Consider the following 13,674-nt stretch of genomic DNA (forward strand, 5'->3'; position numbering starts at 1 on the left):
TCTCGTGTATGTCTATGCAAGAATGTATGAATGCATAATTGAGCTAACCTATAGAAGACTGCAGAACTTCAGCTGCCAAATACTGCTCTCCAGGCTTTCCACTTCAGCTGAACATCTGGAAGGCAGAGTGGTTTCTCCTCCATTACCACCCCATTAGGAACAGTGCCTGACACAGAGGTGCTGAGTAGAAAGTGCAGAATTTGCAATCAGCCCTAGTATTTACTTAGAGACTTTTGGTGTTCTGAAGTTTGGGTTGTGCATGCAAGGTGCCTTGGCCTCAGCCAAATAGTCAGTGTAATTTGCTATTGCCTTCTGATAGCAACACTTAATGTTAGCAGTGGAGATTCCAGCACTGAAATCCTTCTCTGTTTTCCTCTTTTTGCTCTTCTCCCCCCAGTTTCTGCGCTCTTCCACCCAGATCACATGGGGAGCCCTCTTTCGTCATGAAGTTCTGTCTCGTGACCCCTTGTTGCTGGCTATGATTCCTAAGTATCTCCGTGCATCTATGACAAACCTGGTGAAGGTATGTGGGAACTGCGGCCAGATAGGTTTGAGAAGGTGCCTAGGTGAACGTGGCCTGTGGATCGTGGGGGAGAAACTACATTTTTATCATGCCTGCCAGAGTCATGATCTCCAGGCCACTGAGTGAACAACTCTGTCTCAACATTTTACTGTCTGCTCCTTGCCTTCAGTCTTCATCTCCTTGAAGCTGCTGTTAGCTGTGATGGGTGACTTCTCTTCCTTCCTGACCTTGTCTGCTCTGTCTCCAGGTGGGCTTTCCCTCTAAAACAGACAGCCCCAGTTGTGAATACTCCCGCTTTGATTTTGACAGCGATGAGGACTTCAATGCCTTCTTCAACTGTAAGTTGCCTGTATGGATGCTGTTGTCTGTACCTTCCCTCTTACTTTCAGTTGCTGGCAGAGCTTGGAGCCTACCATGTTGGCTTGGCAGCTTCCATTTGTGTCTTGACTCTTTCAGCCTGGATCTTGGAGTTAAATTAATCTAGCGTTTTCCTGTGGCAGCTCAGGTGTTTCATTTTACTTACTACTTGCTATTATTTTGCTTGCTAGCCAGGTAGGTGGCCTAGTAGCATTTGCTACCTAGTGTCAAAAGAAAATGCGTCTCTTCATCACCTAGAGGAGGAAATGAAACAGCCTGGAGTCCTGCTCAGGTTAGGAGAGGAAGGCAGCTTACAAAAGACTTTAAATGTCATTCCAGAAAGAAAATCTGTCTTGGCGCTGCTAAGAAGCTTCTGGTTCAGCACCAATAGTTAGAGTTAAGCAATTAAAATAACTAAATTTAATCACAATTAATTTTGAAACACAAAATAAAATTACTTGATAAAACAACTTTTTTAAACAATGCAAGTTGCATCTGTAGTCAGCAGAGATTATTCTTTTGTGTGGTCATGTACTTGAATATTTTGGAACAAATGAAATTCCTGTTCTGTACTTTGCTTTTAATATCTTTGAAATTGAAAACTGGACTTCTTTGGGTTTTTTGAGTTCACATTAGTTTGTCAGCCTAGAATCTGAACTGGGTTAAGTTGAACAATCTAGAAAAAGTGTGTTTAGCTGAAGGAAGTGGTAGTTATCTAATGCTCTTTTCCTGTCTCAAGGTGCTTTGTAAGCAGCAAACATGCATAGTTTGAAGAATTTTTTAAATGAAAAATAGTGGCTTAATTCTAGTAAATCTGGGTTTAGCATAGATTTTCATAATTGATATTGCATTTTAATTGCACTTCTTTTTATGTTAATCCATCATTTTTTAGTCCATTTAAATCGCTTCAAAAACTGCCCATCCTGTTACACCTAGTTTACTGACTATATCTGAGCTTACTACACAGCTCTTGCCAGAGCAACAGGCCATAATGTTCCCAGGTCTGCAAAGATGCAGGTGAGCTTTGGGGAAGGAAGCATTTGCAGCATCAGCTTCTTGCACAGTGTTCAATTTTTCACTGCAGCTTTCCGAGCCCAGCAAGGAGAGGTGATGAGGATGGCTTGTCGTCTGGACCCTCAAACTGGCTTCCAAATGGCTGGTGAATGGCTGAAGTACCAACTCACAGCTCCTGTTGATACTGGACCCATGAACTGTAAGTTACCTGAAAAAAAATAGGGATGTGGGATTTGTTTCTTAATTCAAGCCAAGAAGAAACTTCTTTGCCTTTTTTTTTTTTTCCTCAAGGGGGAGCCAAGGCTCAATACTAGGTTTTCAGGCTTTTAAGGTCTTCTCAAGTTAAAAGCAAAATCAAATCAACCCCACCCCACCCCAAATTTAACCCTTTGCAGTCTACCTATGGAATAGCTAATGTAAAGTCCCTGGCTCCTCCCTTCCCTCCCCAAAATCTCTCTGCAAAACAGGTGCAGCTGTCCCTCTGATACAATTTTACAATTATTTGGGCCTTATTATCTCTGTAACATATTGATTATTTTTGTCCAGGGAAGTTCTGCCTGTCTGGCAAATCCCTCTGTCAGTCACCTTGCTTTCCTCCTGTGAAGGAAGGCCACTTGGTGCTCTGCAAAGTCACACCGAGGGCAGTCTTGCCTGCAGTGCTGAGTCTGAGCATGTGGTCTCCCTTCTTTTCTTTTCTCTTGTGTGATTTGTTGGTGTTGCTCCCTATAGTATCTCAAAGGTCAGACTTATGTCTCAGGAGCCTTCACTTGAATGAGGCAAATCACACTGGAGTACCTCAATTGCTCCCAGTGCATCCCTGCCAGGCATCTGCAGGGAGAGCTGTGTGACCAAAATACTTGTGAGTGCTAAGATGTTGCAGTGCAGGAGCTTATCACCCTGCTGTTGTGCATGCGGGGAGGAGCATGGTGAGAGCTCCACTGTTCTCTTCCTTTCAGCTAAGACAGGCGAAGGTCTCTGCTCCATCTTCTCTCCATCCTTTGTGCAGTGGGATGCCATGACCTTCTTCTCGGAGAGCGTCATCAGCCAAATGTTTCGAATCCTGGATAAAGATGTATGTGTATCAGATGCTCTTGCCTGCTGTCCTGGCTTGTTCTGGGTTGACATGAGTGGGTTTTTTCAGTTATGTTGTCCTTGAAAAGTTTGTAGTAACCGGTTACCTCCATGCAAAACCCCACATTGTTTGGTTAGTGATTCTCATGAGGAGTACTGACCCTTCTTTAGATGGGACCAAACTCATACTGGCTTACTCTCAGGCATGTCTTGGTTCTGGATACTATGCCATGAGAAGTCACAGGAGAGCGCTCAGGTGGCATGCTTTGACATAGTGCCTTGCTAGAGGAGAAGAGGACTGCTTAAGTGGAAATTTCCTAAGTTTATTCTTTTTAGTAATCCCCTGATTAGATTTTTTTTTTTATTTAATTTAATTTTTTTTAACTACTAACTAAATGAGAGGAACTCATGCTCAGGGAGTAGGAGATCAGAAGCAGTTTCTTTCTGCTTTTTGTTCAACAGCAGTTGAATCAGAAGGAAAGCATTTTTTTCTCAGTCTGATGTAGACTGACTTGATTTTTGTATTAGATTAGGCTGTTCATGCACTTTAGTTCATCATTCTAATCACAGTAAAATAATTATATGGGTTGATATAGTTGGTTGAGCATGGATTCTGTTGGACAGAGTCGAGAGCAGAATTGGGAGCCAAACTGAGAGAGAGGAGATTTGCCTTTCCCGGAGGTGCAAGCAATAGTATGGGGGCTTAAGATTGACATCTCAAGACTGCCCTACCAACAGCTGCAATGCTGCTGTCCTTTTTCCCTCAGCAAGTGCACATTGCACACAGTTAAACTGAGGTTTCTACTGCTTTTCTTTCTGCTTTGGGAACAGCTGTGTTCAGCTGAGAGGCCTGATGTGATAGCAGCAGCTCCATGGCCTAGCTCTAGGAGTCGTAGGATGTGTGCTACAGGCTGAAGTACTGAGTGTTGTCTCCTTTTTTCTTTCCTCCTTCTTTCCCGTTGCTGCCTTTGTAGGAAATCCCGGTGAATGATGGCATAGATCTGCTGCAGCTTGTCCTTAATTTTGAAACAAAGGATCCTCTCATCCTGTCCTGTGTGCTCACCAATGTGTCTGCTCTCTTCCCATTTGTCACTTACCGACCAGAATACCTACCGCAAGTACTTTCCAAGGTAGGTACTTGCAGACCATGCTAAAATCAGGTAGGCTTTTTGTGGTGCAAGGCCCTTGTACTAAACTGCAAGAGTTAATCCTCCTAGTCAGGGAAAGACTATCCTTCATGTTAAAGATGGGAAAAACAGAGACCAAGTCTTGTTCAAGAAGAAACAATGTCGAATAACAAAAATTTTGCAGTTCCTAGCCTTAAATCTTAACATTAACTGCACGTTCTGGTCAGTAAACACCATACTTTATTTCAAGGCCTCGCTGTGCTGATGATTCATCTTTCAATTAGTCAAGGGTTCTTCACTGACTTTAATGAGATTGCACTAAAGACTTATATCTATTCCTTGAGCTCAAAACACGCATGAGTGCTAGATATTAACAAATGATGCGAGTTTTTGGATTTTTCCTCCCTTTTCTCACAGCTGTTTGCTTCAGTTACCTTTGAAGTTATAGAAGAAAGTAAGGTATGTCTGAATTATTATCTACTATGAGCTATAACAGTTGGATCAAATTGTAAATACTCTGCTGTAGTAGGTTTCTCAAGTATAGTCGTGCTCCTGGAAAGGGCTGGGAAGTCTAGATACAACTGATCTCTTCTTGGTTGACATAGCTTGAGAAGCTGGCTCACGAACTTAGAAGGCCACAGGTATGGTCTAAGGCCAGTGCACTTAGTCCCCTGGTCTATGCTGACCTTCCTGAGAGTGAAATCCCTTCATTAGCTGTCGGTATTCTTCAGTAGTTGGTATATGTGGCTGTGAAGGATGGCTGTAAAGCTGCCAGCCACCTAGGGAGTGCTTGGAGTCTTGAAACAGTAAGATCCACGATATCCTTGCTCCTGCAGTACAGCTTGTTTAAACATGATCTTCTTGAGTTGGCTACTGCTCCAGAGGAAATCTGGTTGTTGCATGATTGTTTGGGGTGGGGGGTTGTGGAAATGCTTTTTTGATCTGTATTCAACAGTGCAGAAAACTGCATGTAATGCATTTGTCTCATGAAGATACCCTGCATTTGTCTGAACTTTTGTTTTGTTGCATTGAAGTTTGTTGTGTCTGTCCAGGCTCCTAGAACTCGAGCAGTGAAGAATGTGAGAAGGCATGCATGCTCCTCAATCATAAAGATGTGTCGGGATTACCCTCAGCTTGTCCTGGTATGTAAACGCAACTCTATTATGAAGAGTCTTGCCTCGATTTCAGCTGGATTTTGTGGGATCTTCAGCTTCCTTAGTTACATTCTGTTATTCTTCTAAGAAACATTCCTTCCATGCAAATGGCAAAGTATTTTGTTCCCTGCGCCTCCCTTCTTCCCACGCCCTGCCACCCACCCAATCCCTCCAAAAAAAAATTTTTCTGCCTGAAGAGTTGAATTGTAAAGTGATGAATTAAATGAAAAGGTGATGAGTTAAATGCAAAAGGGGTGAGGAGGAGGATCCAAGCCGCACTAGATTAATTTTATGGGCACTTTTGCTGAATTTCCATTTTGTCACTTGTGGTCTCAATCGATTCCTTAGCTGAAGACACTAGCAATGACTAATCTCCAGACTTCTATTCCTTAACAGAATGTAGGAGCAAGAGGAGAGTATTTGTTTTCTGGATTAGCTTGAGGAGACTAGACAAAACAAACATGTTTAAAATCCATGAGCCAGTGTTTTGTTTGGTTTTGCTGAACTAAACAGCCTGCATGCAACGTGTGTAGCTCTGAACTCCTTTCTTCGGTGGTGTTTGTGTGCAGTGGCTCTAGGATTATGGGAGCACCATAGGACATTGCTAGTTTAAACAAAGACTTTTTTTCAGGATGCTAATTAAGGTAATTTAGGGGTTCCAGTCTGCATTCTGCAATAGCTGCTAAGAACTAGTGCGTTGGTCTTTGTCTCACTCTACTGGTCCTTTAACTACAGCTCCCTCTTTCCCATGGCCAGCGAAACATCCTCACAGGAACAGCCAAGGGCCCAGAGCTGCTCCAAAATATGTTCAGATGACTTTGCTGAAGAGGATGATTGCTAATGCTTATACAAAGTAGCAGGAAGACATGGTTACGACTAGAGTGGGTAGGGAAGAAACTCAGCCATTCCTGTGGAGATAGTGATAACTGTATGAATCGTTATTAACCTAGTTGTGAGCAAAGAGGAGGAAGAGTCCTAAGTCTGGCACCTGAGAGCCAAAGGAGTGAGGTACTTTCTGTGAGCAAATAAAAGCACCAGAACTACTTTGAGGTGTGACACTGCTTTAGGGGATATGACTGCCTAGAAGAGAGAGATTCCTCTGCTTATTTCAGTCATTTTGGAGACTAAACTGGATGCAGGATGATGATAGAGGGGTAGGGAAGAAAAGCAGTTCTTTCAGACTGAACATTTGGAGAAACTTGAGACTGAGGAGATGGCTACGTAGAGAAAAGGTAACTTAGACATGCTCCTCCAGCTGTTCTGTGTAGTACAGTACACCCCACCTCTGCCCCCCACAGTGGCCCTCCTCCACACCAAATGCATGACGCTATTCCATTGGATGTGTTTTCTAGCCAAACTTTGAGATGTTGTACAACCATGTGAAGCAGCTGCTCTCCAATGAGCTACTTCTGACGCAGATGGAGAAGTGTGCTCTTATGGAGGCCCTCGTCCTCATCAGCAACCAGTTCAAGGACTATGAGCGGCAGAAGGTTTTTCTGGAGGAGCTCATGGCTCCTGTTGCTGGCTTATGGCTCTCCCCGGAGATGCAGAGGTATGGGTCGTTTTTCTGAGCTTTGAGCTGGAGGTGTTGCAGAGGTAATGTTGTGCCAAATAAGTGAATGCACAAACCAAATGAGGGTGGTGGACTGCCTTGTGACCTCCTGTACTCTGGGCAGTCATTGTGGTAATAGCTCTCCTGCAGTTCAGAAACTGCCAACTGAGTCTAAATGCTGTTTGTTGAATATTGCTAGGTAAGTGTTGTTTAAGTTGGTAGAGGAACACTTCCCAGCATGCTCAAAGCATTTGCATAAAATGAGAAATAAAAGATGTCTTTGCTTATCTCCAGGAGAAGCTAGGAAACTGAGCTCTCCTTACTAAAGCTGAGGTATCCTGCAGCCCTGGGCAGCTAGGCACACAGAAGAGTTTTCCCAGCAGGGCTATCTTCATAAGAAATTCAAAGGTTTTAGGTCCCATGGCCCAAGAGAACTGGAGGTGTTTGGAGAGTGCACATCTCTGGTGCTTTTTATCACGTTCCCATGTACAGTGTGGAGCACTAGCTAGTCTCTGTAGCCTGCTCTGTATTTGTTGAGATGTTTATTGCCAGTGCAAAGCTCTGCTCAAATTCCCTGGTATAAACAGTAATCCCCGTTGCTGTCTTTTGCTGCTGCCAGAGTCCTCTCGGATCCTGAAGCCTTTATCTCCTATGTGGGTGCAGACAACAAAATTGCCGATCCAGTCTTGGAAGATCCTAGTGGCCTGAACCGCTCTAGAGTGAGTATCATTACCAGGAGAGGTGTAATCCTTACAGAGATGGGAATTGCCTCCTTCCATCCCCCATTTCTGTTGTGGTTACACACAAGATCTCTCCTGATCATCTACTTTTTTAGGGTGTGGATCGGTAGGTTTTTCAGACTGCAGAATAACAGGCTGCCTCTTTAAGCTACAGTAATGAGCATGTAGGCCATGCAAAAACAGATTATTCAGCAGAGTGAAGCGCACTATTCCCTACTCTTCGTGTAGCAGAGATTGGTTTTGGAGAAGCAATTAGTTTACATGATTTTTGGAAATACAGTGCAGTGAATTGTGCTTTTTGAGCCAGGCAGTATGGGAAGCATTGTGCTGAGTCTGCAGCATGGAATAGAATTAAAATTCATCCAAGGAGATTCATGTTGTTTGAGTTGTTAGTGAAATGTCTTCACTTCTTGGACAGATTGCAAATGGAGTTGCTATCTTTAGGTCTGTAAAAGACACTGAAATGCAGTCCACAGAGCTGTGCTTGTGATTTGGGGCTAATGCAGTTTGACCACTGTGCCATCACAGATCTCTACCTCCGTCCCATCACATAAAGGAGATGAGGAACTGATGGTGTAGACCCTTCCTTTTAAAGGGCAACCTACCTGGTTGCTTGCATACTCGTGAGACCATATGCGTCGATGCTTTGTCTAATAGTGAGTTCCTAGGCCATCCTGCCATAGCCAGGGTCACTGAAGATGATGGAATGTAGTGATCGTTTGGTGCGTTTTGTTGGCAGCAAACCCACCAGAGTTTGTTCCTATCACCAGATTAGGCTCACTGTAGAGCATTCCCTTTGAGATGGGATGATGATGCATTTCTCTGAAAACATATTTACTCGGGTTGTGTTCTGGCTAAGAAACACTCTCTCCACGTCTCTCGCTGCAGATAAGCTTTTGCGTGTACACCATTCTGGGAGTTGTGAAACGAGCTCGTTGGCCTGCTGCAACTGAAGAGGCGAAAGCTGGAGGATTCTTGGTGGGATACATGCCCAGTGGAAGTCCAATCTACCGTAATCCCTGCACTGAGCAGGTCCTGAAGCTTCTTGACAATTTACTTGCTCTTATAAGGTGGGTCAAGTTGACTTGAAATAATTTATGTTGACTTAAGAATCTCTGAAAGCCAAACTGTGATAAATACATGGAGTGCTCAGAGCATGTTCTCCCAGTGAAGCCAGCAGGAACACAGGCTGGTGCAGGTGCCCAAGTACTGTTCCTGACTGTTCACAGTGGGGAATGGCACTGGGGAAACTGGAGCCTTCTGAATGTTCATTGGCCTGGCCTACAAGAGTCCATCAAAGCTAATTGGAGCTTGGGCTGGGGTTGCCTCCCCCACCTCCACTGCTATGAATCTGCCACCCAGTTAATAGTTTCTCAACTAACATCTCTGCTCTGCCCTCAGCCGCTACAAGGCCACCTCTCCAGTCACCACCAGGGCAGTCCCAGCTCTCGTCGCAACCTGTTTGCGTTGTTCTCTCTTCAGTGTTAAATTAAGCTGGTTTTGCTGAACATGAACACCAGCCTCCTGAAGCGCTGTCTGCTATTGAAATCAGTGGATGCATACTCTCAGGCTGTTGCTACCTTGCAGTGCCTCTCTGCACGTCACTGATATTGTGTACATCTGGGGCAACCAGAGGAGGGAGCAAGAGAAGGCAGAAAAGGGGAATCCTGAATAACACAGTTCCCAGAATTATAAAGGAGGAATCTGTCTCAGGGTAACTGCTGATACTAGGATTTTGCCAGGCTTAGGGGGCAATTTTGTGAGATAACTCTATGTGTTATTTACTTGAAAACTTGAGGCCCTGTACTTGGCAGGAGCCTGTTGGGCAAGAGTATTTTCAAATCCACATAAGATTTTTCAGCTCCCAGGTCTGTGAGGGAAGGAGCCCTATTACTCGAACTCTGTCTAGTCAGGTGTATTTGGCAGTCACTGAGCTCAGGACTGTGCTGCTTCCAGTGAGAAGCAACACACTGAACTGGTAGGACAAGCATGTACTGTCTTGGCCCACCCTAGCTGTGCTTCTCATCACAAAGCTCTGTGTAGCACAGCAGGTGGTACTTTGGCCAGTGAGCAGGGTTGAACCATCTTGTTATGGCTGTGGAGTTGTGCTTGAAGTGTTTTTGCCTTTTATCCTGGAATGCTGAAGATCCTATTGATGAGCTTTTGGGAGAGGTTGGGTAGAGTTCCCTGAGTAGAGGTAGCCTCATGCCATTTCTTCCAGAGCCTGGAACATGCTCCATATTGTGGGAGACCAACTAAACCAGTGCCCAAGGTCTGAACAGGCTGCAACAGACTTTTTGCTTGTGTGATCGCTATTCTTGCCAGAACTTAAGCATTATTAAAAACACTTGGGATGTCTGTTACAACAAGCTTAGGAAACTATTGTCAAACTCTATCACTACCTGTAAAGAAGCAGAAATTCTGTGCCTGCTTGTTTACCACCTCCAGGAAAACGCATGAGCTATATTCTATTGCCAGTGCTTCCCCATCTACATAAAGGAAGAGGCTCCCTGGCTGTTTTTTGAGATAATGTATGTGTGTTGTTTGAGCATCTTCCCTGCAGACCAGAATCTTTTCTGAGCATGTGGTGGTAACATGTATGGAGTGGCCTGTACTTCACTCGGAGGTATCCAGGCTTTTCTTAAGGCTGGATGTGCCAACAAGAACTAATGAGTGATGTATTAAGAGCAGTAGATCCTCCACCTCATACCTTTCCTGGCTGCTGCTGGATGTAGAAGCCTCTTTGTATGACAACTGCAAGCTCATAGTTGTTCATTGCAAATGTTGATGATGTTTATGTCTTTCTGGAGAAGTTGGAGCTTGTGCTATGGAGCTTCTGGTGTGGTTTTTGCTGGCTTTGAGTGCCCTTTCCATGTACTGCTTCCTCAGGCCCTCTTTAATATGGATTACTCAAGAGAATATGGAATCTGTAGCAGCCTGTCAGCACATGTGAAGTACAGAGATATGAGGAAGGCTGGCTGGCAGGACAGCTGCCTGTGTTGAGGATGCCTTCAGGAACATAGTTGCATTACTGCTTGGGGATGGATGCTTCTCTTAGCTCTGTGCCATTAGGCAGCTTTCTGTGGGGATAAGCAAGGTCCAGTGTTGCTCATGTGCTTATGCAGGAAGCAGATGTGGAAGTCCTCATAGATTGTGTTGGTTACTGTGTGAGCAGATCTGCAAGTAGCAGCAGCATGGATCCTACTGAGCAGCTGAACTGAGCACCAAGTCAGGCACCAATATGCAAACAAAGGGTGTTTTGCAGGCTGAGCAGTTGGGTCTGCTGCTTTCTGGATATTATGTGGCATTCTTCTGCTGTGTTTGCAGACAGAAGCAGTGAAAGTTGTTAAGCCATTGGGTCTTTGCCAGGGTAAGTACCTTGAAGGTAGGTCATGGGTGAGACCAGAGAGCTGAGAGGAATGAGAGGGAGTCCAAGTAACAAGGGAAAATGAGGTAGTTTTGAGTGGCACCTTCCTGTGCCTATGCATATTTGTCTGTCTTGGTAGCTGTATTTACCGAATTATTTTGAGGTTGCTTTGTTAATCACTGCTTACAGCTTTTTGAGTGATGATTCTCCCGTCCTTTGCAGTACCTCATTTCATGTAGTCGCTTCCTAGCTTATGGCTTAAATTGTTCTTTCCTGAATTTAAACCCAAATCGTGATCTCCAGCCACCTTTAGATAAAGTTGTGTTTCTGGAGTCAGTAGCTGCATGAACTGATTGGCGCAGCACCTTTACTGTGGATTTGCTCATGTTTTGTTACCAATGGACTGGTCAGGCTCAGCAAACGCTTTGCATGGAAAAAGGCTTTTTTGGAACTCCTCTTGATGAGATGCTGACATTACCAAGACATTAATGCTGGTGAAAGAATTGTTGGATAGACGTGGATGCTGTAGGCATTTTCATTGTAGACGGCTTAAGCTTTGGATAAAGATTCTTCAAGCATGGACTGTCCTAAAGGACTCATCTTCTGGCCTTCAAGCCCATTTCTCTAGGCATCAGACACTCTTTCCAGCAGAGCTGTGACCATCGCTGAAAATCCCCTAAGTCCTGCCATATCCTTTGCTTGTCTTTTCTAAAGCATAAATGTCTCTTGAATTTTGTTTTTCCATGTTCTCCTGTGTGTGGGATGCCTGGGAGTGATGCTTACTGCTGAGAGTCTCGCCTGGAACATGCCTAGGGGCTACATCTTCATCAAGTATGAGGGCTGTTGGATGCTTTTTTAACTCCTATGGGGAGCAGCTGATTAGCCATTTTCTCTCTGTTACCACTGGGACCTTGCTGAAGTATTAATTAAGGGAGATCAACCTGTGAGTGGAGATCGGCCTGTGAGTGAAGATCTGCCCTCCCAACTGTCAAACTTGAGAAAATGCTTCAAGGACTCTGAAACAACTAAGGACCATGACCACAGCTTCAGGATATGACTGTCTGGCCTGTCCTGCTGGGGTTAGAGCAGTGGGATTTCAAGGTTCACCACCACAGTTCCACAGTCCTTGGGTTTGCCCCAATGCCCTTCTGCCCAGCATGAGGCAAAGCCAACGTTGGCCTGGAGCAGGCAGGACCCATACAAGAGGAGATGATTTTAGTAGCTGAGTTTCAGGATAGCCTCAGGCAGAAATGCACAGGTTTTTGAGTCAGTGGAACAACATTATCCAAACTTTTGCGGAGGCTGGGCTGCTCCCTGGCCCCTCTTGGGAAAGTAAAACCAGCTTGTGCCCCCTTTGAGGCCTGTTGCATGGTGTTAGATGCAGCCCAGTATGAGAGTATGAGTTGTTAAGAAGTCATTTGTGTAGCTCTTTCTTATGAAATTTACATACTTGCCTTCCTCACGTGCAGTGAGCAGGGAAGTATTTAACACTTGCAGAGAGAAGTGGGATAGTTGCCGTTTCAGAGCTAACTCGGGCTCTCTGCAAACTCAGGCAGATGTCACTGCATCGGGGTTGCCAGGATTGTGAACATAGACCTTCAAAAAAAAAAAAAAATTTTTTTTAAAAACTCATTAAGACCTGAGTGAAAGCTGAGACTCTGGAGATCATACTGAGGTCTGTCTGCACTCCCTTCCCCCAGCCATTCCCATGTACCCCCCTGCTTTGGGAAACGCTGCTCTAGGGGGAGATACTGAGTTGCCCTTGATCACCTCTAGCAGCAGGTACAATGGCATTGCAGTTTTGGAGGAGGCTGCAGGATTTGTGCTGTGTGCAGCTGGCGACACCCAGAGTGGAGGTCTGAGGTCTCAAAGGAGAGAGGTAGGTGAGAGAGACACCCCCTGCCGAGTCCAGCTCTGAGTGTCAATACCCTGGCTAAGAGGGGACCCATTTCGGCCTGGATGGCAAGAACCAGCCACCCGTGGCTGAATTGGTGTCCCTCGCGGAGAGCTGACCATGGCCGCCTCCTGATGATGCGGAATTGTTCCCAGCTGGATGTGTTGTCCAGGGGGCACACGTCTGCCACGAGTAACATCTGATTGGACTGATGTTCTCCCTAGATTCCCTCCGATGCCACCTGCCATTCTGGGGACTGTGACCCATCCCTGGGGGGCAGTGTGTGCATTTTGGAGCTGAAACAGCCCCTCCTTCTGCAGGGGCCTTAGGTGCAGAAGATCTTTTGAGAGTACAGAATCCGTGTCTTGTCAGTTTTTAAAATACATTCTCTGATCCCTTTGGCCAAGCTAATAAGCTGTTGCCAGCATCACCTGGAGAATTGCTGGGAGTTTTTACTGCCAGTGCTTGCAAGGGGTGGGGTGAACTGAAATAAGTGGAAGGGGCAGCCAGGAGATTCAGGACATGAGGTGGAATCACTCCATGTCTCTGTTGGGTCAGCTTCCCCAATATTTTTGCAGGTGGGGAAGGGGGATCCCATGCACACGTGCTTGGTCTCACCTTCCTCATCATCTGCCTCAGAGGAGCTGTTCACAAGCTGAAGGAGAGGATCCCACTGTCAAGGGCAAAAGGGATTGACCCGCATGGATATAAACCAAGTGCTCTTCTGTTTCAGGACTCACAACAATCTCTACATGCCAGAGATGGTGGCTAGGCTGGGGGAAACATTTGCAAAGGCCTTGGACATGCTGGAGGTGGAGAAGAATGCCATCCTAGGTAAGGAGCTTCTCTTTGGAAGGAATGTGTGGGCAGATTCT

At 45.3% G+C, this 13,674-nt stretch overlaps 1 protein-coding gene across 10 annotated transcripts in view; it reads left to right on the forward strand.

Annotated features, from left to right (window-relative positions):
• Positions 1-13,674, forward strand: part of XPO5 (exportin 5) — a 31,886-nt gene that overhangs the window by 9,538 nt on the left and 8,674 nt on the right. For 8 of the 10 annotated variants that reach the window (XM_052805245.1, XM_052805239.1, XM_052805234.1 and 5 more), the window contains 11 exons: positions 398-523; positions 771-861; positions 1,965-2,093; positions 2,851-2,966; positions 3,940-4,095; positions 4,510-4,551; positions 5,127-5,234; positions 6,599-6,798; positions 7,418-7,517; positions 8,427-8,608; positions 13,533-13,633. In XM_052805245.1, coding sequence (XP_052661205.1) covers positions 398-523; positions 771-861; positions 1,965-2,093; positions 2,851-2,966; positions 3,940-4,095; positions 4,510-4,551; positions 5,127-5,234; positions 6,599-6,798; positions 7,418-7,517; positions 8,427-8,608; positions 13,533-13,633 — 1,351 coding nt within the window. The remainder of the gene's footprint in view (positions 1-397; positions 524-770; positions 862-1,964; positions 2,094-2,850; positions 2,967-3,939; positions 4,096-4,509; positions 4,552-5,126; positions 5,235-6,598; positions 6,799-7,417; positions 7,518-8,426; positions 8,609-13,532; positions 13,634-13,674) is intronic. The other 2 variants (XM_052805235.1, XM_052805242.1) reach the window with 1 other exon arrangement.

The sequence above is a fragment of the Harpia harpyja genome, chromosome 13, assembly GCF_026419915.1.
Source record: "Harpia harpyja isolate bHarHar1 chromosome 13, bHarHar1 primary haplotype, whole genome shotgun sequence".
NCBI lineage: Eukaryota > Metazoa > Chordata > Aves > Accipitriformes > Accipitridae > Harpia > Harpia harpyja.